The 25,983-nt window shown below is 38.3% G+C and overlaps 1 protein-coding gene and 1 long non-coding RNA gene across 2 annotated transcripts in view; one reads left to right on the top strand and one right to left on the bottom strand.

Moving 5' to 3' along the window:
• Positions 1-274: 274 nt before the first annotated feature.
• On the top strand, positions 275-1,447 carry LOC144073357 (uncharacterized). The gene is made up of 8 exons (XM_077599112.1): positions 275-295; positions 358-407; positions 474-531; positions 669-797; positions 895-929; positions 988-1,149; positions 1,226-1,334; positions 1,403-1,447. Exons 1-6 carry the CDS (start codon positions 279-281, stop codon positions 1,134-1,136), a joined length of 438 nt encoding a protein of 145 aa, XP_077455238.1. The 5' UTR covers positions 275-278; the 3' UTR covers positions 1,137-1,149; positions 1,226-1,334; positions 1,403-1,447.
• The window catches only part of LOC144073358 (uncharacterized), a 36,055-nt gene continuing 11,312 nt past the window's right edge, over positions 1,241-25,983 (bottom strand). The window contains exons 5-7 of the long non-coding RNA XR_013300063.1: positions 24,022-24,127; positions 4,906-5,054; positions 1,241-1,314 (exon numbers count right to left, since the gene is read on the bottom strand). This is a non-coding gene — a long non-coding RNA (uncharacterized LOC144073358). The remainder of the gene's footprint in view (positions 1,315-4,905; positions 5,055-24,021; positions 24,128-25,983) is intronic.

The raw sequence follows: 25,983 nt of genomic DNA, 5'->3' as shown, positions 1-25,983 counted from the left end.
CAGAGGGTTGGAACTAATTAATTTGTTTTCAGTTGATTTCTATGGGATAGGTTCATTTGAGTTACGAGAAAATCGACATACGAGCTCAGTCCCGGAACGTATTAAGCTTGTATCTCGAGGTACCACTGTAATTCTGTCTTTTCAACTGGCTGTCTGCTGTGTTTTCCAAAGAGATCCCAGCTATTCAAACCATGTTGAACAACATGTCGTCCTTTTTTTAACCAGTAGACACAAACGATGACTCATCAACGACAGACACGGCGACGGCGGCCTCTTCAATGCCAAGGCGCATCAAGTGAGATTTCATCTTTTTTTCAATAACGTGTTTTCTACCTATGATATTTTTTGCTGTTAAAGCAAGAAGAGCGGGAAATGGAAGCTAAAGCACGGCAGTTTCTGCGCACCCGGTACGTCTTACACACCTCAAGTATGGATTTGTTTTGTTGTGGCTCAAGAGAACTTTTTTTCGGTAGGAAAGGGAAGACTGAAAAGGAGGCGTTGGCCCACATTTCGACCCACAGCAAGTACCAAGTCAGCACTCTTACTGATAAACTGAATATTTCGCTAGCACTATTGCAGATGAGTCGATAGTCTTCAAAAATACTTTGGGTTATCATACGAATCTTTAGACTGGTGAGATCTTTTTCCACAATATTTGACACCGACAGGGACTCGCCAACAAGAAAGAAGAGAAAAATGAACCCTAAAGATGACCCGAAACCAGGATGTAGTTGTCAGGTGAAAACCTCCGCCAGGAAAAGAAGCGAATCAATGGTTAAATCTCCAGAACTGAGTGTGTACGTACTACAAGTTTGACAGACACGTGTTCCATTAGATATAAAACTGTGATTCACGAAAAAAAATAACAATGCAATTATTATTCTATCTTTGCAGAAACACGGATTCTGATGGCATCCCCAAAAAAATGGGTAAGTGAGTGACCTTTTAAGCAAAATTGAAAACATCTCACTTCTCTTAACATCTTAGTCAAAGCTCAAAAAAGCAAAAGGACGCAGACTTTTTACTCAGCATGGAGAAAAAGGAAAAAATCAACAGCAACTAAATCCAAGCCCACCGCAGAAAATAGAAAAGATGTCAGCTACGGCAAAAAAAAAATGAGCGATGAAACAAGATGATGTCCAAACGCTTGTAAGTTGTAAAGTCCAAAGATTCAAAAAGTGGGTACGATTTACTTTGCATAGTTACAAACATTTTTTTTGTTAAGACCGTCCTAAGAGGAAAAACGCTTCACTTACCGTGATTGCGGTTTGGTCCAGCAGAAGCTCAAAACCAAAGAGGCGACCAAAGCAGAAACTGTGAGAAAAGACGACATGGTATTAGAAGATAAATTATACAAATAGATCTCATCCCTATTTAATTGCATTCTTCTCTAACTTCCTAGAACTCCAGTGTTTCTGAAACTGGCTCAACAGAACCTGTAGATGAGTGGCTAGTGGAGAGCTAGGTGAGAAACGTCATTTTTAGCACCAAAAATAACAAATTTGTCCCGGCATTGAATGTTTTTTACTCTAAATTTTATTATCTCCAGTCAGTAAACTTGAGGTAGAAGCGGAATGTCTGGAGTCTTCAACAAACCCTTTGGATTATGAGATAAGGCACCGACTCTGAAGGTACCAAAAAAACTGGGGTTTTCTTTTAAAAATCAAAAGGAAGCAAGGTCCAACTTTGAATCCTTCCCTATTTATTTGCTGAACAGAGTCTTGGAATCAGCCTAAAAAAGAATCTGGTTTAAAAACATATTTATTATTTCATACCTCTCAATCTCGGTCACTTGCTGCCCTTATTAATGATTGCAATTGCCCTTATTAAGCGATAAAAAAAATGTACAAATGCAATGCGGCACACATCTACTCATGTAGGATGAAATTTAAAGTCTAATTTTTTTAAAAACTGGACGGTGTGCCCAATCAGTATGCACGCTGACAGCTTGGCTGTCTAGGTACATTGCTTGCTGATGCGCTATATTTAGATAGCCTCCTAACTACCAGCAGTTCAAATGTGTCCTCTGTAGAGAACGTTTGTAAACCTAAATATCACTAAAATCGCTTTCCAATTATATCAAATTATTTTGCAGTATTCCAATGACTTCATATAAATTGGGGAATTTCAAAATAAATGAGATTAGGCAATTTTTTTTTTTGATTGGAGCCGAAATGGGTAAAACGTGATCGGTTTTACAAAAAAACGTACTTTAAAAAGTCCCGTACAAACGTTGTTATACGGCATACACAATTTGAATTGATCAAAAAAATGTACGGGAAACACTTATAAGTTGACATGTATGTTATTAAGAAATAATTCACTGGCTGCCAATCCTTTTTGACTGGCACAACAATAGCAAAAAAAAATTAAATAATCCAGAGATGTAAGGAGATTGCAAACTTTATATATTGATCCTACAGAAACTAATTTTACTGAACAATAAGGAAAAAGTACTGCAACAGTAACAAAACAAATCACTTTGTTGCATTCACTTTGTTATTAAAATCCATCCTCCTTGAAAATGATACAGACCAACAATTAAACAAAATGACCATTAAAAACCAAACAGATATAAACAAACAAAACAACCTTAAATCTAAAGAAAAGTTCCCCTTACCTTGAAATGTAGGAAATGCAATTCATTAATGTTCCACACATTCATGAATCAAATTGTAAGATAAAGGAACATAAGATGTAAAAAGTCGAACATTCATGACAAAATAAAAGTATCAATCCTATCAATACACCTGTTTCTTGCGCAATAATCATTTCCTTCTGGTTTCACAAGGTAGCCAATCGGCAACGAGCAAGAGGTCAGGTGACCAGTCAGCGCCTACAGCCATGAATGGCAAGGACCGGCAGAGGGCGCTAAAGACTACACATCTTTATCAACACTATGTGTTATTAAATGGGTGGTCGATGTTGAATAAAAACTTTGTGGTTTGATTAATGTGGAAGCTTTAAATTATTTTATTTTTTTAAGTGTCCTGTCTTTTTTTTGTTTACCGGACTTTGAGCTCTAATAACCACAGTGTGTCCAAACAAATATATTTTGAGGAAAGGATGTGGCTTTGTGTCTGGCGGCAGACATCAGTTGGAGACATCTATTTGAGGCACACCAAAAAAAATGACAGTCTCAAACAAACAATATTTGTCCTCAAGCTTTATTTAAAATGACAAGCAGACAATTCCCATGTTTCTAAAAATTGATAAAACAACGGAAGAAACCGATTGCAAAACTAGGTTAGAATCCAAGAAGGGTTTTAAGTTGAGGTTCAATTTTATATAAAAAGCTGGTTGAGGGTTATACATTAGAACCAAAACCGGTTTTAAATAAGAGAGCGCTTTAAAATTTATGTTTGAAATCGGCTTGTCTGTACATATTGTTACTATTAATTGTTTCATCAAGATTTATTGTTTTTAAAATAATGCTTCCGATTTGGATGATTTGATCAAACTTGTGAAAGGCTTTGAAGCCAAATGTAGCGTATTGAATAATTGTTTCCAACAAGGATTAGGAATTAAATTCAACCATATTTTAGGGAGTGACAGTTTCAAATGCCATTTTTAAGATCAGCTAAGTATTTCAAAGTGCCAATTTTTAAATGGTCATCTAAATAGGATTCTGTTTTCTAACTACAGTCTCCGTCACAATGTTGCACTGCTGACGCTATCTTTTCCAACTCAACAACAAGCCTAATAATTACGACCACGATGATGATTGACATGCTGTTGAAAAGTGCTAGCTCAGCGATGGAGGAATGTTTTTAAAGCAAACATTATTTTAATGCACACAAGAGTGTAGCATACTTTGCTGTGTGTGTGTGTGTGAGAGAGAGACGCTGACATGTTTATTTTCCAGCAGCAACACACACGGACGGTGTCAACGATCAGCCCCCCTTTTTGACTCCCCTTATCTCAACATTAAGGCCCCCTTCAATATTCTCTGCACGGAAATTCAATTAGCACTCTCCGGGGGCCTCCCCTGACCCCCGACGCGGATCAGTCCAGACCGGGAGGGGTCGACCGACTCAAGATCATGTGACTTTGTTATTCATAAGTTACCACGTATTTTGCCAACTGTTTTGAAGTCAGGCTGCCAAAAACGATTACTTTGAGAGTTGACTACTACTACTGAATTTTCTCGCATATTAGTCGCCTCCGCGTATAAGCCGTACCCTTAAAATTGCCTTAAAATGGTTGAAATGTACAATTTCTCGTATAAGATGACCCCTGATTGACAATTTTCACCTCCATATTCATGCTTTTAATAGGTAGTACAAATGTGTTACTTTGAAGGGAAAATCTTAAGAAAAATCATCGCATGTGGTATTTCTGAGATTCTGTATCAATCGATTGCACATTCCTAAAGGGTACACGTAGACAAATTCAAGAAGCAAGTCATGTGAGCAGTACAACCAGGAAGTCTGTCCATAGTGGTCTAGTTTGTCATCCCTAGGTAAGACGGTGATGCCCTGAGCGAGCAATGGCAGGCACAAGTGAGTTTTTGTCACGTTTTACTCTAGATACGGTTAATTTTTTTCTTGAATTTCATTCAGACGTCAAAAGAAATTTTGTTTCGCGTTTTATCTGTTTATCTTATCTCTACTTTGAAATAAATGAGTGTATCGGCCACATTGTCTTGCGTTATGGCGTTTCGTCTTTGTCGCCTTGCAGGTTCGTGCATGTCAAGTCTAATTTGTGCGCATATAAACCGCATGCTTGTTTCAGTCATCATTTGTTGGAGCGACAAATACGAAGTATATGCGAGAAAATACGGTAATCACCAATTGTTTTTGTATTCCGTCAACTCGAATGATGTTATTTCCTGTTCTATTCTTCTAAACTCAAATTTTTATACGACAAAGGAAGCAAAGAAAAGTCACATTTTTGTCGTGTTACCTTTTTCCGGGTTTTTGGCTGGGTCATCGCCACGGTAACGGTTGTCTTCCTTAATGCCGCATCTGCCTGGATTACCGGCGCACCTTGACCTCCGGCGTTTTGAATCCCGGCTTTTCCCAAACAAAAGCTGCATCCCGCCTCACCTGCCGCTGAGATAGGAAGATAAACGATAAAGCATGATAAGAGGGGTGAGCTTTGGAGTCTAAATAAAGGTAGCAAGGATTTACGACAGGCGCTGGGGTTATCATTTTGAATTTAAATTTAAAAAATGAACAAACAAAAACAAACAAAATTTTAAAAAAATGCTTACTTTAAATTTTAAAACGACAAAGTTACAACAACAACAAAAATAGCATTTGTGACGCAATCTACCAGCTGGAAAAGCAGCTCAGACCACGGAGCTAACGCTAAAGTTTGATTCAAAAAATGGAATCCCTCGATTATCGCGGTTAATGTAGAGCAGACATGGCCGTGATAAATGAAAAAACGCCATGTAGGGTCACCCCTATTTTAAAAAAAATCAGGGGAGTGGCTTCCGCTTGCGAGTTTCAGCGTGGATTTTCACATTTTTATGAACTTCCAAAAAAAAATGTAACTGACAAAAAAAAAAATCCCCAGAAAAAAAACGCGATGTAGCAAAGCCGCGATAGTTGAAGCCACGATAATCGAGGGATTACTGTAAAACCGTACATCAAAAAATGACTCAATAAAAAAAAATGAGGAAAATCTAGTAAGCAATTTGAAAAATTCTGACGGGTTCAGCTTTTCAACCGAGAGTATAAATGAAGGTAAATGAGTGAGTCGGGATCTTGAAGAAAGCTTTCAAGACTTACCGGTTTCAAGAGTTCGTTTAGTCGAATTTCAAATGATGATTTACAGCCAAGGTTATGGTTTCAAATTAGCATTTCAAGCAAAGAAGAAGGCAGCAAGTCAGTGCGGTCTTTCCATTCAAACCCACCAACGTCTTCGTAATCAACTTAGCCTCAATTAGCGGCGTTCCTTTCAGAGCGCACAAAGGGAATGGGGGGGTTTGGGGGGGTCTGCCACCCAACGGCAACCTCCCCCAGGGAGGTACCCATCTGGGACGACAGGGCTAATGGACTTGTGAGGACGCAAACAGCATTGACGGAGATAGACGTCCTATCTACTTGGAGGGGGAGGGGCTGGCAGCCATCATTCATGGGTTCATTAAGGTTCGAGTAAGGCTTGTGTGTCACTTGTCGACACCCTGACGCACGAATGAAAAGATTATGCCTGCGTCGCGGATGGCTACTCGCATGCCACATAAGGGGCTGCTTCTGGAAAGGGGGGGCGCCGGGTCATGCTAAGGAAGCCCCACGAGGAGGCCCATCTAGGGGCAGAAGAACAGGGCCGGCTGGGAGGTCAATTTAACACGGGACGGGTTTAATAAAGCGTCAGGAAAAAAAACAGAATTGCTATAATCCAGGACTTTCTTAAGTGTTGTGCTAGGATAGTTGTTCGGTCCCGGGTCAAATTGAACCACTTTTTGGGGGATTAGGATTCTTAGATATTGGTTTATATAAAAAATGTGTATTTTGTATAAAGTTGAAGTGCATGGTGAGAATAAACCTGAAAAGGCCTGGGTTTGTTAGGTGCAAAATAAAAGTCAATTTGTGTTTAATTAGCATGAAAGTGTCAGAAAATACATCAAAGGAAATACATTACTGTTTAAAAAATTATATATACACATGCTTATGTTTGCTTTTTTCTGATTTGTTCAGATTGACCAATTGGAATCTTAATGAGTGACCACTATTTGTTTTTTAACCATTTGGGACATTTTCTTGAATTTCAATTGTGCGAATCAAGACAACAATGTTTCCCCGGAACACAATTAAGATGCGGGACTTCAAATTACAGTTTGCAAAGTAAATATTAAGATTTTAATGAAGATTCAAATTGTGTATTTTAAACCCCAAGCATTCATTGTCAACCACAAAATCGAATTGATTTAAAACCCGAGACGTCAAACCCTGTGTAAACTGAGTCATCGACGAAAGGTTTCTTTCCGCACTCGGAAACGACTACCTTCCCTTCTTTGCTATCTCAGCACCCGGGGGTCCTCTTCCAGGGGCCCTCGCAATAATAAAGTGCTAATTGAAGGAGTGCAGTGAGGGGAGAGGCGGGCAGAGATGATGAAAGATCAGCAAAGCTAGGAAGAGCAGCCAAAGACCACCAGACAGCCAGCCCCCTTCTGTGTGGCCACTGACTAGTGGAGAAAATACCACCATTGGCGATGAGACCCGTCCAATTACGGGGCTCTTTTCATCTCTCCGCTGTCCATTTGAATGAGTTTTTAACGAGTAGACATCCAATCCATTTGAATTGTGAGGATTGGCAGCCACTGTCAATGGCACCCAATGGGTAAAGAAAATCGAATAAAATTACGTTTCTTCAACTCTTACTACTACAGTAATACCTCGACATACAAGTGCCCCGACATACGAGCAATTTGAGATACGAGTAAAATTTGGAGCAAATATTTATCTTGATATACGAGACAAATTTTGATATACGAGCAGAACATCATGGCCACTGTCTTTCTGGTCGCAACTCCCTTGTGTAATGTCTCACTGGGCGAGCACTGTTTTTTTTTCCCCGGTAGTCAGTGCAGAATGGCCGAGCTTGCTCGCTAATACGAGAGGAGTATACTACTTCTCGTTGGCAAGTGGTCGTGCGTGAGGACATTTGTGTGCATCATTTTGAGAATATTTTGAAGGGAAGACAAACGCAAACAACCCTCGATAGGTTGAATCTGAAAGTCAGGGTGGAGGCAGGGCCAATAGAGCCAACCCGTGAGAAGAAAGTTATCAAAATTTTAAACAAAATTAGAATTAAGTGTAGTGTAAAGTTAGATTAAACTTATTTTTGAGTGTGACTGCATCGAAATCCAAGTTCATTTCAATTTGTTTAGGTTATGTTATGAGTGCGTTGCCGTGCAGAAAGTCCCCCCCTCTTCCCTCCGTGAAATCCATCTAATTTTATTACTATTAAAGCACTAGTTATTTGTTACTTTGTTAATAGATGGCGAATTAGAACAAATAAAATGTTTTTCCAATCCAATATCCTGTTTTGGGCGTTTTTTCAGAGGGTTGGAACAAATTAATTTGTTTTAGTTCATTTCTATGGGAAACGTTCGTTTGAGTTACGAGAAAATCGACATACGAACTCAGTCTCGGAACGCATTAAGCTTGTATCTCCAGGTACCACTGTATTCATTAAATATTACTATGTAAACTACGACTAATTTTAAAGTAGAATAAAATAAATATTAAACTATGTTTTTATCTGTTTCAAAAATGTCAAATCAAAATAGAAGATGAATAAAAATGGCCAAATTAATGGAAAAAAAAAACCTGGTTGCTGCATTTATCGAGTAAAGTTTGGACATTTGGACCAGATGTTCTTGCTTAAAATGACGACAGGTGGACTGACAGACATTGTCGGTAAGAAAACCACGCACACGCACCCACACGTGCGCGCACATCTCTAGTTAATATTCCATTTCCCGCGTTGGTTGTGGCGTGCGTGACATCAGTGAGCAATGTGTGCTCTTATGGAAATGAAAGCGCGGGTTACAGTAACCCTGTTAAAATCTAATGAGATTCTGATTAAATAGAACATCAGTATGACTAATTCCCCCGCGGCGGCTGGTTATTGATAGGCCGACGCATAAGTGGTCTCCGCGGGCCGGGTCCTAATGGGCCAATAATGCATTAGAGGGGCCGCACTTATTGTGCCCCATTGAAAACACCTGTGGCGGGCATCCATCAAGGTGAACTCAGCGGCGTCTTCGCGGGCTGTCACTGGACCTATTTATTTGCGCTCGAACCCGAGGTCTGACGTGGGGGTCGGGGGGGATGCGGGCGAGGACAGCTGGACTCGTGAAGCTTCCTGGAAGAGACGCCATTTTCTGGGAATACGTACTGGCGTGCGTCTTTGTTGATTTAGATTAAGAGTGACAGAAATATGACCGGTTTTCTTGTGGATTGATAATGATGTCTAAGGATCATTAGTTAGATATTCCTGTGTGGAGTGTGCATGTACTCCCTGGGCTTTTGTGGGTTTTCTCCAGGTATTCTGCTTTCCTCCCACATCCCAAAATGGGCTCTTAAGTGTCTCGAAGTATGAGTGTGACTCGTTTGACTTTATATATAAACCTATGCAAACATATGTATATATATTCTTTATTGAATTAAATATAACTATACTCAACTCAAGTTCTGCACCTAAGATCTAATTAGGACTTACTTTGTACCTAAAATGTATGTGACCACTTATTCAATATTGACTACTTATCTATGTTGACTACTACTTATTTATTATGTGACTACTTATTTATTTATTACTTAATTATTGATTCTTTATTTATTATTATTATTAGTTATTGATGATTATATCTGCTTGTTTGTTTGTTGTTATTACACACTTGTGCACTTGTGACTACTTATGTTAACTACTTATTTATTTATTTAATATTATTTTAGTAGTCATGACCTATTTATAGATTATTTGTTTGTGTTTGTTTGTTGTTGTTATTTGTGCACTTCCCTACCTATTTACGTTGCGACGACTTATGTTGACTACTTATTTATTTACTTATTTTTTAAATTATTTATGACCTATTTATAGATTATTTATTTGTGTTTGTGTGTTGTTGTTTGTGCACTGCCCTACTTATTTACGTTGCGACTACTTATGTTGACTACTTATTTATTTACTTATTTTTTAAATTATTTATGACCTATTTATAGATTATTTATTTGTCTGTTTGTTTGTTGTTATTTGTGCACTTCATGGCAAAGCTTTAAATCACATTATACTCATATAATGACAATAAAAGCATTCAATTCAATTCAATTTCCAGTGTTAACCATGATAAAATGTATAAATGAAGTAATTTATTGATAAAAGTAAAGCAAATAATGAAATATGTCATCGTATAACTAAATGCAAAACTTTGTATCAATTCACGTATTTGTTTTTACGGCAACTAGCAAAAATACATCTTCACTTTTGCTTTCTGTTGTTATTGTTTCAACTTATTTTCAACATTTCCCTGGTCCCCGCCTCTTAACCTGGCCTTGACCTTGCACTTTTTACCCAGCGATCGAACTTCGGTCCAGTGTTCAAACTGTCGTCGTCAGCGCGCAGAAAGTGATGACAACGCGGGGCACCATAAACACACCGTCGCACATGTGCGGCCGCCGGCGTTGACGAATGAGCGCGCAAACCTTTTAAATCTGTCAGTGAAGGGCCTGGCCTGAGCAAATACGCAATGCAAATAAATACACTCCATGTGTGTGTACGTTCAAGCTAAACTGTACCGATTAAAATACAAGTGACCGGGCCGCTTCAGGTGTTTTTTTTCAAAAGACACGCTGTCGCGGGAACGATTTTTACTTTGACTGGCAAGCTAATATTTAAGCTACGGCATCATTCGTTTTAGCGGTAGCGGCGCCCTGGCCCCGCCCCCTCGTTCCGCTTCCCCGCCCTCCCGACAAGTTCCCAATGACTAAAATGATGCGATTAGGTTGAGGCTAATGACGGGCGGCATGCTTAGATCCATCTGCGAGCTTTTTTCTTTGCTTCTGTCCCGATTCAGCGGCCTGTCAGCAGCTTCTTACAAACGCTTTCACTACCGACACGAAGGAGCGTCATCGCGTGGGGGAGCGCAGCGAGGCATTGTGGGAAAGATGCGGTCGCCGGACGTTTGGGGGATTCGAGGAGGTTTTTTTGTATTGAATAAGGAAAATGGAGGGAGATTTTTTTTTAAAAAAAGGTAATTTCAGATCATGAAGAAATGAAACGTTTTTTTTTGCAAGTGTTGAATATAAAGAAAATAGGTAAATGGGTTAAAATGATGAAAGTTGTATTCAGTATTCTATTCTATTTGTGGTGAAAATGATACTACAGTTTGTTGTTAATGTGTTTAGCTCATTCGCTGCCATACACAGTGCAATTTGTCCTTTTATTTGTGTCACGAAATATTGAATTGTAATTAGAGGACATAGAGTAAAAATCCATTTTCAGATTTTTTTTGGTGACATTCTGCCATAATGATTGGTTGATGCGTATATTCATGCCCTCCTAGCCACCGGTTTAAAGGTTACAAGTAAACACCTCATCCTCAAAATATACATATCTTAACAGTATTATATTCAATTTCATTTGTAATATTTCTTTTTCTCATTCTTTAAGGGTCCAGTCAAACAAATAGACTGTAAAAAATTGACAAAATCTGTGTTCACGATGAAGGAAAGCAACATAACCGAGTTCCTTTAACGATTTTTGGAGAAGATTCCGATCGAATTCTTGACTCTGTTTATGTACAACGTCAGTCAGGTGTACTTTCCAATTTTATGCTCCCGCACGGACATCTTCCGAAGACGTGAACAGGAGCACAAAAGCCACACTCTGAACAGCAATGCTCTGTCGTATCAAATCAGCGTTTGATTGACAGGCGCCGACCTTCGCTTCGATGACAACGCCAGCTGCCGCCCTCCCTCCAACGCATTACTGTAAAAACACGTCAATCGGGTTAGCGGCGGCGACCTCTCGCGCTAATATCGGCCGCGCCTTTGTTGGCGGCTCCGGCTGCGAGCTTTGTGACGAGGCGCCAGATTGAATTCTGCCATCGACGGGACAAAGACGGGCTTGGTTTGGGCTGCTTTTTTAGCAGAATACTTCCCATCCAATCGCGCGCCATCACTTGTCTCGTTACTGTCTTGTTGTCCGCAGAATAAAAATATCAACCGTGGCATCTGGTACAAAAATATGGTACATAACAAATGTGACCATCTACAAGTAAATTGAGAAACCCTGACTGTCATTTTCCGAGTTCAAATCAGTTCGGCATGATTATTTTTTGTTATCTTGACGTACGACCTCTAGAACTACTTGGCTAATAGTACTACAATAAATACCGTAGTGTGGTATCAAAATATACTAAAATCATTACAAGTAATCCTTCAAAAGATTAAGGTATACCTATACAACCACTACACATGTACTGAAATACTCCTACAAGTTACCTAATTATTAAAGGCAACCCCAACTAATTGCACAAAAATGACTGAAAACTTTTGTAAAATACACCAGGCATGAAATATTTCTATGCATACCAAACTACTCCCAAAAATTGCTTTAGCTAGGCTTAAATGGACAGAAATACTCACTAAAAGTGATCTAAATATTTTTAAATCTATTTTATTCAATTATAACAAATACTACTAGTACTCAGAACTTCCCTAAATAAACGAAATGTTCTTAATCTAACTCCCTAAATGTAACATTTTTGGACATGTGAAATACTTCATAAAAATGAACAGAATATTTCTAACGTAAAGAAATACTTTTTCAAACTATTCAAGTACACTTAAATATCTATCTAAATATTGTTATAGGGCTGTACATTTTATCAAAGTTAAATACAACTGAATTGTACTTGACAAAAATACTTTGAAAAAAAAAATGTTCTAGGGTTGTCTCTATTTTGAATTTTGACAGAAATACTCAAATCTAAATATTTTTAAATCTCCTTTATTAAACAATAACAAATACTGCAAGTACTCAGCACCTTCCTAAAAAGACCGAAATAGTCTTAATCTAACCTCCAACATTTTTGAGATGTAAAATACTTCATAAAAGTTAACAGAATATTTCTAACTTAAAGAAATATTCTTTCAAAGTATTAAAGCACACTTTAATACTCTTAAAAATCGATCTAAATACTGTTAAAGGGCGGCACATTTTATCAAAGTTAAATACAACCGAACTGTACTTGACAAATGTACTGTCGTATACTTTGAAGAAAATGTACTATATGTTCTAAGGCTGTTTCCATTTTTACTTTTATTGCTTCTAATACGATCCAATATGTATTTTTATCTATTAATTTTTGCGAAGTGGTTTGATGTACAGCAGTCAATAAGCACAGCGGTAATGAAAACATGCACGACGACTTGACGGGATTCGATCTTGTGACCAAATATTATCGAAAGATTCCGATATCGAAGACATGACCCAAAAGGGTAACGTACGATAACTTACAAACCAAAATGATGGCGAACAAAACAATCGTTTGAGTACAGAAGTGCAGCTTTGGTTGTTTGAACGGATGGGTGAGTTGCCCCGCCCCCTCCGGTGTAATCACATCAGGATGGAAAAGTTTTACTTATGGCAAAGGCAATCGAGTTAGGATCGAGCGGCGGGGCAGGAAGCCCATTTGCATCGATCCCCCCGGTAAAAGAGCGCTCGCAGTCAGTCTATCTATTCAGCGCGGGAATGAAAGGCCGCTCAGCCTATCGAGCCAGACTGCATAATCCTATGTTAGCCGATCGATAGCGGCCCAAACCCGGCCGGCTTTCCCGCCCCGACACCGCCGGAATATTCCCGACTCTGCCCGTGTGTGAGGGTGCCGGGTACTGAGCGCTGGCCGCCATGCCCTCTGGAATCGGCACCCCGCGGGATGTCGTCTACTCAAATATCATCAAACGGTTCTTCGACAAATATCGTTTGCTGCCGGCATTTCTAGTCAAAACGGGTTGTTCGTCAATGACACTAAAAAAAAATGAACATTTGCTGTCAGTCCTCCTACTTGGACATCTTTCAAAGTCAATTACGAGCAAGTTAAGTTAAAATTTCCCCAAATGTAAAGACTGAAAAGTCATTAAAGTTAACTTCCAAATACATCAACAACTACCGTATTTTCTCACATATAAGCCGTACCGTTAAAAATGCCTTAAAATCGTTGAATTTTACAATTTCTCTCGTATAAGACGGCCCCGATTAACAATTTTCACCGCCTTATTCATGGTTTTAATAGGGAGTCCAAATGTGTTACTTTGAAAAAATCTTAAGAAAATTCGTCAAATGTGAGATACTGCACGTAGACAAATTCAAAGAGGAAGTCACGTGAGCATTAAAACCAGGAAGTGTGTCTATAGCGGTCTACTTTATCAACCCAAGGTAAGATGACGGCGCCCTGAGCGAGCAAAGGCATGCATAAGTAACTGAGATTTTTCACGTTTTATGCAGGTCACGTTTTTTTTTCTTGAATTTCATTCCTAGACGTAAAAAAAAGTGTTTAGCGTTTTATCTGTTTACCTTTTCTCTATTTTCCAATAAATGACCGTATCGGTCGCATTTTCTTTTGTTATGGCGTTTTGTGCGTGTCAAGTCTAATTTGTGCGCATATAAGCCATACCCTCGATTCAGTCATCATTTTTTAAGTGACAAATACGGCGTATATGCTTGAAAATACGGTAATCGTTTTGGGTCATAGTTTCAACATTCCAAAATCATATTTACCCACAGTTGCTAATTTAAAAACATATGCTTTCACCTATTGACATTTTGCCGATTTTCGCACATATTCCAAACCAAACCAGTTTTTGAATTTTTCTTAACTCTCAATTCCAAATAATATCCCATATATTTTAACTCGGTGACAGAAATAACCCCATTTATTTATTGATAAATAAATAAAACAAAATCGACAACATAGTAAGTACTTATTCAAATAATGATTGGCTGCATGTCGAAACAATATTAAAACGATAGAAAATGCTCTGTTATGATGTAAATCAATCTGCACCCATGAGGGAAAATAGTGTGAATCATCAATCACTTCATAAATGGGACCGACTGATTGATTGAGACAAAATGGATTATTCGTCACTCTCATCATGTCGTGTTCCCACCAAGCCGTCACGAGGAGATTATCTGCTTGCCATTGATTATCTAACAGTCCATCAATCGTCCATATTCAATGCTGTTATGCCGCCAATGCGCCAATGCGACCTCTCAATGCTAAAACGCACAAACAAGCATCGCTCGGTCAGGAGCTTTGACATTGGCCGATCTGATGACTAAGAAATCCAAATATGAGATTAGCCCCCTCTCTAAGTGCCCCCCCCATGCACAAATGGGGCCCTAAGAAGATAATAGCGCTACAATTGGTTTCACAAGGGCGCGGAGGGGGGGAGTTTCATTCGATTACAAAGCCCCCCGCAGAGAAATGTTGCAGATGGGACGGCTGATGTGTTCGGAGACGACAGAGAGAGATGCGCGGTAACTGTCAATCATCAAAAATGCATATACATACAGTGGATAATACGTATAAATGACGGTGACAGGCGTCCAATTCATTTTTACTATATAAATATAAATATATATATATATATATATATATATATATATATATATATATATATATATATATATTTATATATATATATATATATATATATATATACATATATACACATATATATATTATATATATATATATATGTGTGTGTGTGTGTTTATATTTCGAGTAACACCCTTATTTATTTATTATCTATTTTATTTAGGTCTACAATGTTTTTCGGGATGAATAATCTAATCTAATCTACTCAACGTCAGTAGCAGTCGATGACTTTGTTCCAGTGTTTTTAGTTTAGTTTTGTTTGGTTTTTAAACTAAAGGTTTTTTTTTCTTGGTGGGGTTTGGATCAGGGGATGACAACACATTTTTATTCCTATTATTTACTTGTTTTTGCGATATGAACATGTCCACATGAAAAAACTGAATTAAATTTACCAAAATTCCACATTACTTAAAACCTGTTTCTTTTCTCTATATTTAATTGATGCAAAAATCTAAACTTATGAAAACAAATTCTTAAAACTGCAAAACTAACTCAGTTTGAAAAAAAGAAAAGGCAAAATCTAATACAAATACATCCATATTATTGGTGATCATTTGATTTGACAAATTGCAGTAAGTCAATGTTTCTGGCTAGACTTGAAAATAAAATATCATTTTAATATCATCATAAAATATCATATTTGTCGTTGTTTAATCGATTGCTTCTTCTCTCTTAAGATTCCAATGCAAAAGATTCTCAGTGAAGCGAATGACCGATCCCGTAAGTCAAAAACTAATTGTTCCAAATCTTATTTACTCAAATTTTGCATTGCGTTTTAGCACTTTAGCTCACCCATGTTGGACCACACACACACACACGTGTGCGCCTGTAAATAAATAGGAGGCCGCCAATTACACTTTCGACCGGACACGGTGACACAATACGTGGATGCGGCCATGTTTTCTGGCTAAACAAGGTTTTCACCCGTGCCTGGGTGAAGTGAGGAAGTTTCATTCTTAATATTTAAATTGTCTTGTGTTGCAAAATATGACGGCTACAGTAATGAACAGACTGTTTTGTTCAAGGTTTATGTTGTGTTTGGAGAAGTTCTTTAGGATTTTCACACAGAAAGTGTATTACTTCTTGGAATTTTAATAGATCATCTCGACCCATGTTTTATTAACACAACGTGTCAGAGATTGGAAGATAATGTTAGTTTAAAAAAAAAACACTATTTTTGAACTGTGGTTTTAAACTGATCAGTTGACTAGTGGACCCATCGAGTTGTTGTTTTTTGCTTTTAGTTTGTTTTTTTACAAACAAAAATGAGTTCTAATTCGTTTTTTTAAACATTTGGATATTTTTCCATTTTAAATGAGTCAGTTTAAAGGCCTGATGCTTTAAATACATTCCAAATCTTTTTAAAAGCTGATTTTTCTTCAATTTTTAAATGGGTAAATTTGACCAAACCATGTTCCATTTATTTTCTGTATTTTTTTTTAAACACTGTATCAATTTACTTTTAAAATGGCTCAGTTTGACCCGCAATGTAAGAGGATACAGATTTTCCTCTCGGGCTTTTGTTGCCGATAAAGTGAACAAAATGTGATTTACTCCTGTCATCAAACAGAGTGCGCACACACACAACGTGACCATAAACACAATTAGTTATACCTGCCACACACACACACACCGCCACATAGATGTACACACACACGCATACACCTAGCCTGGGGCTCATCCAGCACCAGGCGAGCTAATCAGCTAACGAGCCGCTAATGGCGTCAGCAGCGGCCGCACGACCCCCGGCGGCTCTCGAAGGCGGGAAGCCTCTGTCATCGGCGTCCAATCGCGCCTCCATTCGACTCGGACGTCCTTTTGTACGTCTTACTCGATCACACGGGCGCCATCTCCTCGCCTTCCCAATTAAGCCTTTAATTTGGCTAATGGAGCATTAATGGAGAAAGACCCCAGCTCAGCATAATGTCCTCACACACGCACCCAAGCATATTTGTCCTATATAAGTCCAGACAAAACTTAGAAAAATTAAATCATATCATGATATGGGCCAGTTCATGTCATGATATAAATATGCCATGATATCATACATATTCTGGTTGAAAATTTATACAGTAATTATGATAGCTTTTACCCTACTCGCCTTATATCTCATATCTTGTCCTGGAACCAATGTTAAATGGGTTGAGAGCTATTTATCTACTAACACTTAATAAATTCATTAATAATAATATCTGAACAAATGGTCTCATCTGTGTTCTGTGTGGATTATATGTGTTGCTATTTTAAATTTTATCGCATGCATTACTTAGGTATGGTTTGCAAGAAGAGCCAATTGTCTAACTATTGAGTTGAGCTAGAGACATCTAGAGGTGATTGGTAATACTACTATTGCATGTGCAATCCCATTAATATAGCAAATTAATGTAAATTGGGCAATCTCTGCTGGATAAAATTTGCATTACCTCTAGAGGGCGTCGTATCATATATTTGCTAACCAAAAAATAAAAAATGCGAGAAGTGTCTGGTGTTGCCGCACTTATTGTGTGTTCTCCAAATGTATACACACACACAAGAATTGACACAAAACACACCCTCATTAAAAAAGATGTGGACAGCGTGGGAACAAGTGTGGCATTGTTGAGAGGAGGATCAACATGGCGCCATCACACTTCTCCTTATCACAAACACACACAAATTGTATGTGGACAAGCCCATGTGTGAGCTGTCTGACTACACGTGGGTACCGTAAAGTCATTACGTTTGTCAATCACTTCTCTGCAGTGGAGGAGGACATGATTAAGGTACTATTTATTGGACTTAAATCCAAAGAGAACACAACTAGAAGCCTGTTGAGTTTATTATTAGTAGTAGTAGTAGTAGTAATAGTAGTAGTGATAGTAGGAGTAGTGGTAGTACTAGTAGTTGTAGTAGTAGTAGTACTAGTACTAGTAGTACTAGTGGTAGTATTAGTGGTGGTCTTGGCAGTGGTAGTAGTAGTTGTAGTAGTAGGAGTAGTAGTACTAGTACTAGTGGTAGTAGTAGTGGTGGTCTTGGCAGTGGTAGTAGTAGGAGTAATAGTACTAGTACTAGTGGTAGTAGTAGTGGTGGTCTTGGCAGTGGTAGTTGTAGTAGTAGGAGTGGTATTGGTAGTAGTAGTAGTAGTAGTGGTGGTAGTAGTAGTAGTAGTACTAGTACTAATAGTAGTGGTGGTCTTGGTAGTGGTAGTAGTAGTTGTAGTAGTAGTAGTAGTACTAGTACTAATAGTAGTGGTCTTGGTAGTGGTAGTAGTAGTTGTAGTAGTAGTAGTAGTACTCGTGGTAGTAGTAATGGTGGTAGTAGTAGTACTAGTAGTACTCGTGGTAGTAGTAGTGGTGGTAGTAGTGGTGGTAGTAGTGGTGGTAGTAGTAGTAGTGCTGGTATTGGTGGTGATGGTAGTAGTAGTAGTGGTTTATGAACGAAGAAGGGTGCATCTGTTAATCAATGCCATTACAGAAAAAGCTAGCAATTTAGTAGAGGTCCACAGTCCACAATGACTAAGATGCTAAGCTAGCGCTAGCATTGGCAGAAGATAGACCTCCAAAATATTACACGGATATATGTTGAAGTGAATTTTGCCATGCAAATTATGACTACAAATTCTTCCAAATGAATCCACTCTCAAGTCAAAGCATCCTTTTGCTTGTTTCCTTCCCACCGCTGCGACGCCGTTGTTCTCGATAAGGTTCTCCCCTGAGACTTTGACTGGACTTTCCATAGCGTGACGACGCTGTGGCGACAGACGTATCTGTCGCTTTTGACCCGTTTCGAGACGACGTACACGTACACACACACACACACACAAACACACGCACGCACGCTGAGCGCAGATAGCGTCAGCGGTCCAGTCTCCAGGACTTCGATAAGGGGGGGGGACTGGCTTCCAAAAAATGGCGAGGGGGGGGCCGCTTACAGTGAGCAATGGAAACGCTCCAGTCGCTCCTAATCTTCAGTTCGGCTCCATAAACACAAACTAGGGGGGTGCGATTAGCTGATGTCGTCATCAAAAGGTTTGACCGACAGCTATTTGAGGCATGCGTGCTTGTTTCTCTCTTTTTATTTTGATCCTACATTCTTAGAGGAGGAGATTATTCCTATTATTATTATTATTACGGTTTATACACGAGAAGGCCTGTGGTCGCTCGCGAGCAGATTGCGAACAGGGACCGAAGCCTGATAAGACTCGGAGCCGGGCCAGCGCAGGCCAACCGTCTGTTAGCATTCCTGGAGTTTCTGCATATCCTGTTGACGCACACACACACAAACACACACACACACACACACACACTTGCACTCGCTCAAAGCTTGGCAACACGTGAAGTAGAATCTTTCATTAAATCCATTAAAAAAAATCTGCTGCCAACCAGATTTGACTTGACTTGACTTGAGTCTTTTTGGTGCTTTTACTATAGTGTGTCAAACTCGAGTTGGTTTGCGGGCCGCATTAACGTCAACTTGATTTCTCTATTTTTTTAGATATAATATTTAGATTTTTTTTTAATCGGATTAAAAGAACTGGTTCAAAGGCCCTATATAGTCCGTTTTTAATAGCTCTAAAACGATGTCTATTTGACCTATGTTTTTTTTCTTAGTAAGGGAAAATGTCTTTTAATCATTATGTTTTTCATTTCAAAAGGAAACTTTTTTTTATTATGTTAAATATTTATGTGGAAAAATGAAAATATTTTTATATATTTATTTTTACATTTTACAAAATGTTTTTTGAACTATACTAAAAGAAAAAAAATGAATTAAAAAAATGCAATCATTGATTTAAAAACGGAAAAATCAGAAAATATAATATTCCTCTATAATCTTCATCTGATAGAAACACCTGTAAAAATCTACTTTTAACCAAAATAGCTGATTTTCTATTTAATTTTGGCCTTTGCGGCTTTTTATGGGTGTTATTATTTGGGACATGACCGACTTAAAGTGAAAAGTTGGTTTGTAGATCGTTTGTGTGAGGGGCAAGGGGTGCTGGAGCCTATCCCAGTGGACTTTAAGCAAAAAGCGGACTAAACCTTCGACTGGTCGCCAGCCAATCGTAGCGGACGCAGAGACAGACAACTAATCCCACTTACAATCCCACCACCACTGAGCAGGTATCGAACCCATACTGCCCAAACCAAAGTCAGGCAAAAAAGCCACTGCACCATCGGGTGATGAGATCTATTTGTCATACCTGTCAACCTCTGCCGATAACTGCCCTTATAAATGATTATGATTCCCCTTACAAACCCCCCAAAAACCTTACAAACACCGTACGACTCGTCGTACGGTGTTTGTAAGGTTTTTGGGGGGTTTGTAAGGGGAATCATAATCATTTATAAGGGCAGTTATCGGCAGAGGTTGACAGGTATGTATTTGTTGACCCTGAAATTAGGCCCAAATCTCTGCTTCCAGCCAAAATGTCCGACTTCCTGTTGAATAACAGGCATTGATTACGAGGACTTTTCATTGGTCCATTTACGAGAAACGTTGCTTTCGTGAACAATCGGCAAAACGGATATCAAGGGCCGTTCACGACTTCCTCGCGTTCTCGTCACGACTTTCGCTCATTCGCGCAACAGGAAGCGGGCGCTATTTGTCACGAGCCTTGTTTTGCTCTTTCACTTTTTACGAGCCATCCAGGGGACGGTGGCTTCCTGAGACCACCCGGGGTCTCGGACCCTGCCGAGGGTCAGCAATAGAATACGAGGCTACCCTCGATGTCCCATTCACTTTACCGTGAGAAACTGTAACGGTTTTCGGATCGTCAAATGGGAACGTTTTTTAGGAAAAGTGATGCATTTTTCAGACAAATGTTGCTAAACCTTTTGGATTTTTACAGTTTTTGGCATAACATTTTGGGGTACAATCTAAAATTAGGTGGCATTACCAATATTTTCAGTTAAAACTTTACAGTCTTTTTTTTCGAGTTGTAAATATTCAACTTTACCATCTACTTTTATATTTGGTTTATCTATTTTTATGAACTCACACAATTTCTTAATGACATTTAGGCTTTCCTATTAAATTTAATAGCTAATATTGGTGTAACAAATTTAAATCTAAAGTGGTAATGTTCCAAAGTACTTTAAATTTGTACAAACTTTATTGACATTTTTCGCTGAACATTTTTGGTCAATCTATAACTTCTCATATTCACCCTTTAAAGCCTAAACTATTAAAGAATTGACAATACATTTCAATTAGTTCAACTCCTTTAACAACAAAAAGACTACAAAATATCAAAATTTAACAAAATGTATCCATCCGTTATGGCTGCCAAAATTAATCGATTAATGAATTGACAGCTTTTCCGATCGTGCAGATTGATAAATCATTTTTTGACATTAAAATTAATAAAATCTCTGTGCCCCTTAATAGCAAATATTTTATTTTAGTGGATTTTTTATTTATTTTAAAAAAAAATTAAATCAGAAAAACAGCAAATAATAAATGTATCATATGTTTTAACCTTTTGTTTTTTATTTAAAAAGGAGAAAGAGTTGTTTTTAAAATCTGTTTATTTACAGTGAAAAATAAAAGGGGAAAGTGGAAACATTTTCGATATAAAATTTAATTTTAAATTTTTTTATCGGATTAAAAGAACTGGATCAAAATATTCAATTTGTTATAGATCAAAAACATAAAAATGCTTTAGGAAATATCAAATATCATGTTTTAACCTTTTGTTTTTTATTTAAAAAGGAAAGAGTAAATATTGCATTTTAAAAATCTGTTCATTTTCAGTGGAAAATAAAAGGGGAATAGGAAAATTTCAGATATAATAATTAGATATTTAATATTTTTTCTTAGTAAGGGAAATATCTTTAAATCATTTGGTTTTTTTCTACATTAAAAGGAAATAAAATATTTTTTTAATTATGTTCAATAATGAAAACATAAAATATTTTTATATATTTATTTTTATATTAAAAATACCTTTTGAACTAAAAACAACACAAACAGAAATTAACACAATTTTGGATTAAAAAAAATGCAATTATTGATTTAAAAGGGGGGAAAAACAGGAAATATTCCCAATGCATCTATAATCTTCTTTTGAATTTGATCCTAAAACAGAAAGTAGGCACTCACGATTTACTTTCTCGGGCCGCCCAAAATGACGCGGCGGGCCACATTTGGCCCCCAGGCCGCCACTTTGACACCCGTGCCCTAAACATGTACGACGAAATAGCACTAAAGAAGGCGTCATTCTACATCCCGGAGGTATTTTGCCCAAAGCTTGTTATGAAACACAGAAGAAGGATAGCGGGATTAGCCGTGAAACGGGGGGCCGCTTTGTTCGCCGCCCTGGTCGTGCCGGGATGCCTGAGGATTAAACTGCGCGCTGACAATTGCATCTGTTTTCTTTCTCCGGTGCGCCAAGTGTGGAGAAGTGGAGTGTGAATATGCTGAACCATACGGGAGCATCGCAAGTCATAAATAAGAATGCGGCTTAACGCTGCGTAAACAGTACCAGTGCGAAGCCTGACGCGATATTTCTTCTTCCTCGTCGCGTAGTAAAAAAAGGATTGCCTTGAAGCTTGTTTGAAGCGCGTCAATTAAGGAGCGGCTCGTACCAGTTTTGCCTCAATTAATGCCGGAATTACAAGGTTGAATTTACATAAAAGTATTTTGGGCAAACATTTCCAATTGGGTTCCTTTAGTGACGGTTTACAAACATTGATTTTTCAAATGAAAATGTTTGTGTCAATTTCTCCACAATATTAAATTATTGATTTATTTCTGTTATTTGTGCGTATATTTATTGATATATTTATTTATTGATTTATTTGTCCGTCTGCTTTTATTTGTGCAGAATATGGTGAAAAGCTTTCAATTGTGTCAATTTCTCCACAATATTAATTTATTGATGTATTTGTCCATCTGCTGTTATTTGTGCATATATTTATTGATATATTAATTTATTGATTTATTTGTCCGTCTGCTGTTATTTGTGCATAAATTTATTTATTTATGAATTTATTTGTCCATCTGCTGTTATTTGTGCATATATTTATTGATATATTAATTTATTGATTTATTTGTCCGTCTGCTGTTATTTGTCCACTATGTGGTGAAAAGCTTTAAATCTCATTATACTTGTATAATGACAATAAAAGCATTCAATTCAGTTCAATTCAATATTTTGGGGGGCTTATGCATTTTATTTTTCATATTTTACATTTATTAGAGTATTACTCAGAGTTCAAAATGAATTCCAATTTTTCTAGTATTTCGAACAACAGGCCTAAACTGGAAGAATTATTAAGTAAAATTGTAAATACTTTTTATTTTGATGAACTGGATTACTTATAACAAAACCCTTTAAAAAAAACTTCATAATACCTCACATCCACAGATATCAACAACTTGTATATATAATCAACTGTCATTTTGTCCACATTTTTGAAGAACCACAAGCAAATGAACCATTTGATGATTTAGAAAAATATAATATAATATAAATAAAATATTATATATATAGAAAAAATTATAATTTATTCATAAAAAATATAGAGAATATTTTAAAAGGATGAAGATATTTTTTCCCAGCCATTTTTAAGTATCTAAAATGTGGATTTTTAAGCCAACGTGTCACTTGGCTTTTTTATGTCTCATCTTTGAGCTATCCGGATGCAATTTTTTTTTAAAAAGCACACGTTAACAGACGAGCCGCCTTTGCCGCCAAGTTCAAAGCGTCTCTTTTGAGTGTTGCGCTAATTCTCCCATTTTAGCATGTCGGATTCCGCAGGTGAGATTTGGAAGGATTTGAGCAGAATGGCAAAGCAATTTTGGATCTACAGTCTGTCGCCTGAGGATAAACATTTTCAATCTTCATGGACAAGATTGCGCTTGTAAGTAACACAACGGAATTTAATGACTGCATTTTTTAAAACTATAAGTCTTACCTGAATATAGGTCGCAGTCTGTTAGGGGTTGTCCCGACCACACATTTTTGGAGCCCAATCCAAGTCAACTGATTTTGACGATCTTCCGACACCATCTCATTGATACCTAGGTAAAGTATTAAGGAGCAAAAAAAAATACATTAAAATATAAAATATTTTCATACTGCAGAGATGATCACTTTTGCACGATGCTATCTTAGCATTAGCTTCCAGCTAGAGTTTGATTCATTTAATAGATGGACGGCCCAGCGCCTAAGTGGTTAGCGCGTCGGCCTCACAGTGGGGGATCTGGGTTCAAATCCAGGTCGGTCCACCTGTGCGGAGTTTGCAGGGCCCGCGTGGGTTTTCTCTGGGCACTCCGGTTTCCTCCCACATTCCAAAGAGATGCATATTAGGCTGATTGGACACTCTAAAATTTCCACTAGGTATGAGTGTGAGCTGTATAATTGTTTGTCTTCTTGTGCCCTGTGATTGGCTGGCCACCAATTAAGGGTGTTGTCGCCCATCTCTGGCCCGAAGTCAGCTGGGATAGGCTCCAGCACCCCCCACCACCCTAGTGAGGATAAGGCGGTTCAGAAAATGAGATGAAATAAGACAGTACATATTATTGAACATATATATATATGTAAATATTTAAGATTATAGCGGAAGGCTAATTTTCATCTTATGCAAGTTAAAGGATAATCTTTTTTACCCAATGACAATCCTCTGAAATTTTTTTGACCGGGCCCAATTTCCCATCACGTGGAACACGCCATGTCTCTAAAAACTATGAAAAATAAACAGTGGCAAAATTATCTGGAAAATACGGTAATTTTTGGAAGGAATGTTTTTTCAAATATAACCTTTTGGGAAAATGTCCTGCGATTGGCTGGCCACAGATTCAGGGTTAGCCCCCCACCTGGTGCCCATAGATAGGCTCCAGCACCCCTTGTGACACTTGTGGGTATAAGCGGTTCTGAAAATGAATGGAAAAATGTCATAAAGCTGTGAAATGTAGTTTTTTTAAGTCATTTTCTGCCATCCACTGCTATCAACGAAGAGCATCAGCGGCAAAATGAATGGGACGGCGCCCGGCAACAAGTGGATGAAGACACTTTGAGCAATGGAGACATTTGTAATCCGCAAAGAAACAAGCGGACAAGTGCTTGCAAAGTAGCCCATTCATCAGCGTTTGGGGCGCTTCGGGGGGGCGTTTGCAGAAAGAGGAGGAGGATGCTGCCTGGCTGGCTGCTTCGCGCTGATAAAAGCGAGCTCTGCCGGATTAACTTGTCCCGAGTTTTGCCTCAGCGGCGGCGAGGCTGAGCCACGTGCTCACATCTGGAACGTGTCAGACCGGGCCAGACGCTGCGTCTGCGCTGCAGCGAGACACGCGCCCGTGACATCGACACGAGAGCGCGCAACTTGCATCAACCGACACAAAAATACGGCGCTGGTGTTAAGATGTCTTTGGGAAGAGACAAGGAGACAAACAACCATGGACACTCACACCCATACCTAGGGGCAATTTAGAGCCTACCATGCATGTCTTTGGAATGTGGGAGGAAACCGGAGTACCCGGAGAAAACCCACGCAGGCCCGGGGGGAGAACATGCAAACTCCACACAGGTGGACTGACCTGGATTGGAACCCAGGTCCCCCACTGTGAGGTCAACACGCTAACCACTCATCCGCCGGGCCACCCCTAAAATATGACCAGATAAAATACAAATAAAAATCAAAAACATCAATATAGGATGACATGCAATGCAAACATTTCATTTTCATTTAAAAATATCAAAACAACTAAGTTTTTTTTTTTAAATGGCGATGAAAATACCACAAACATGATGTAAAAATACCCACAGAAAGTGCCTTGAAATCAGGAATAGCATCAACAAAGAAAAATGATAACAACAATGCTACCAAAGCTAAATGTTAAAAATGATCACTTTATGACACTCCGATTAAAACGTATTGGAC

This window comes from Stigmatopora argus, chromosome 4, assembly GCF_051989625.1.
Source record: "Stigmatopora argus isolate UIUO_Sarg chromosome 4, RoL_Sarg_1.0, whole genome shotgun sequence".
Lineage (NCBI taxonomy): Eukaryota > Metazoa > Chordata > Actinopteri > Syngnathiformes > Syngnathidae > Stigmatopora > Stigmatopora argus.
The sequence above is the reverse complement of the archived record's forward strand: the minus strand, read 5'-3'. Positions and strand labels throughout refer to the sequence as shown.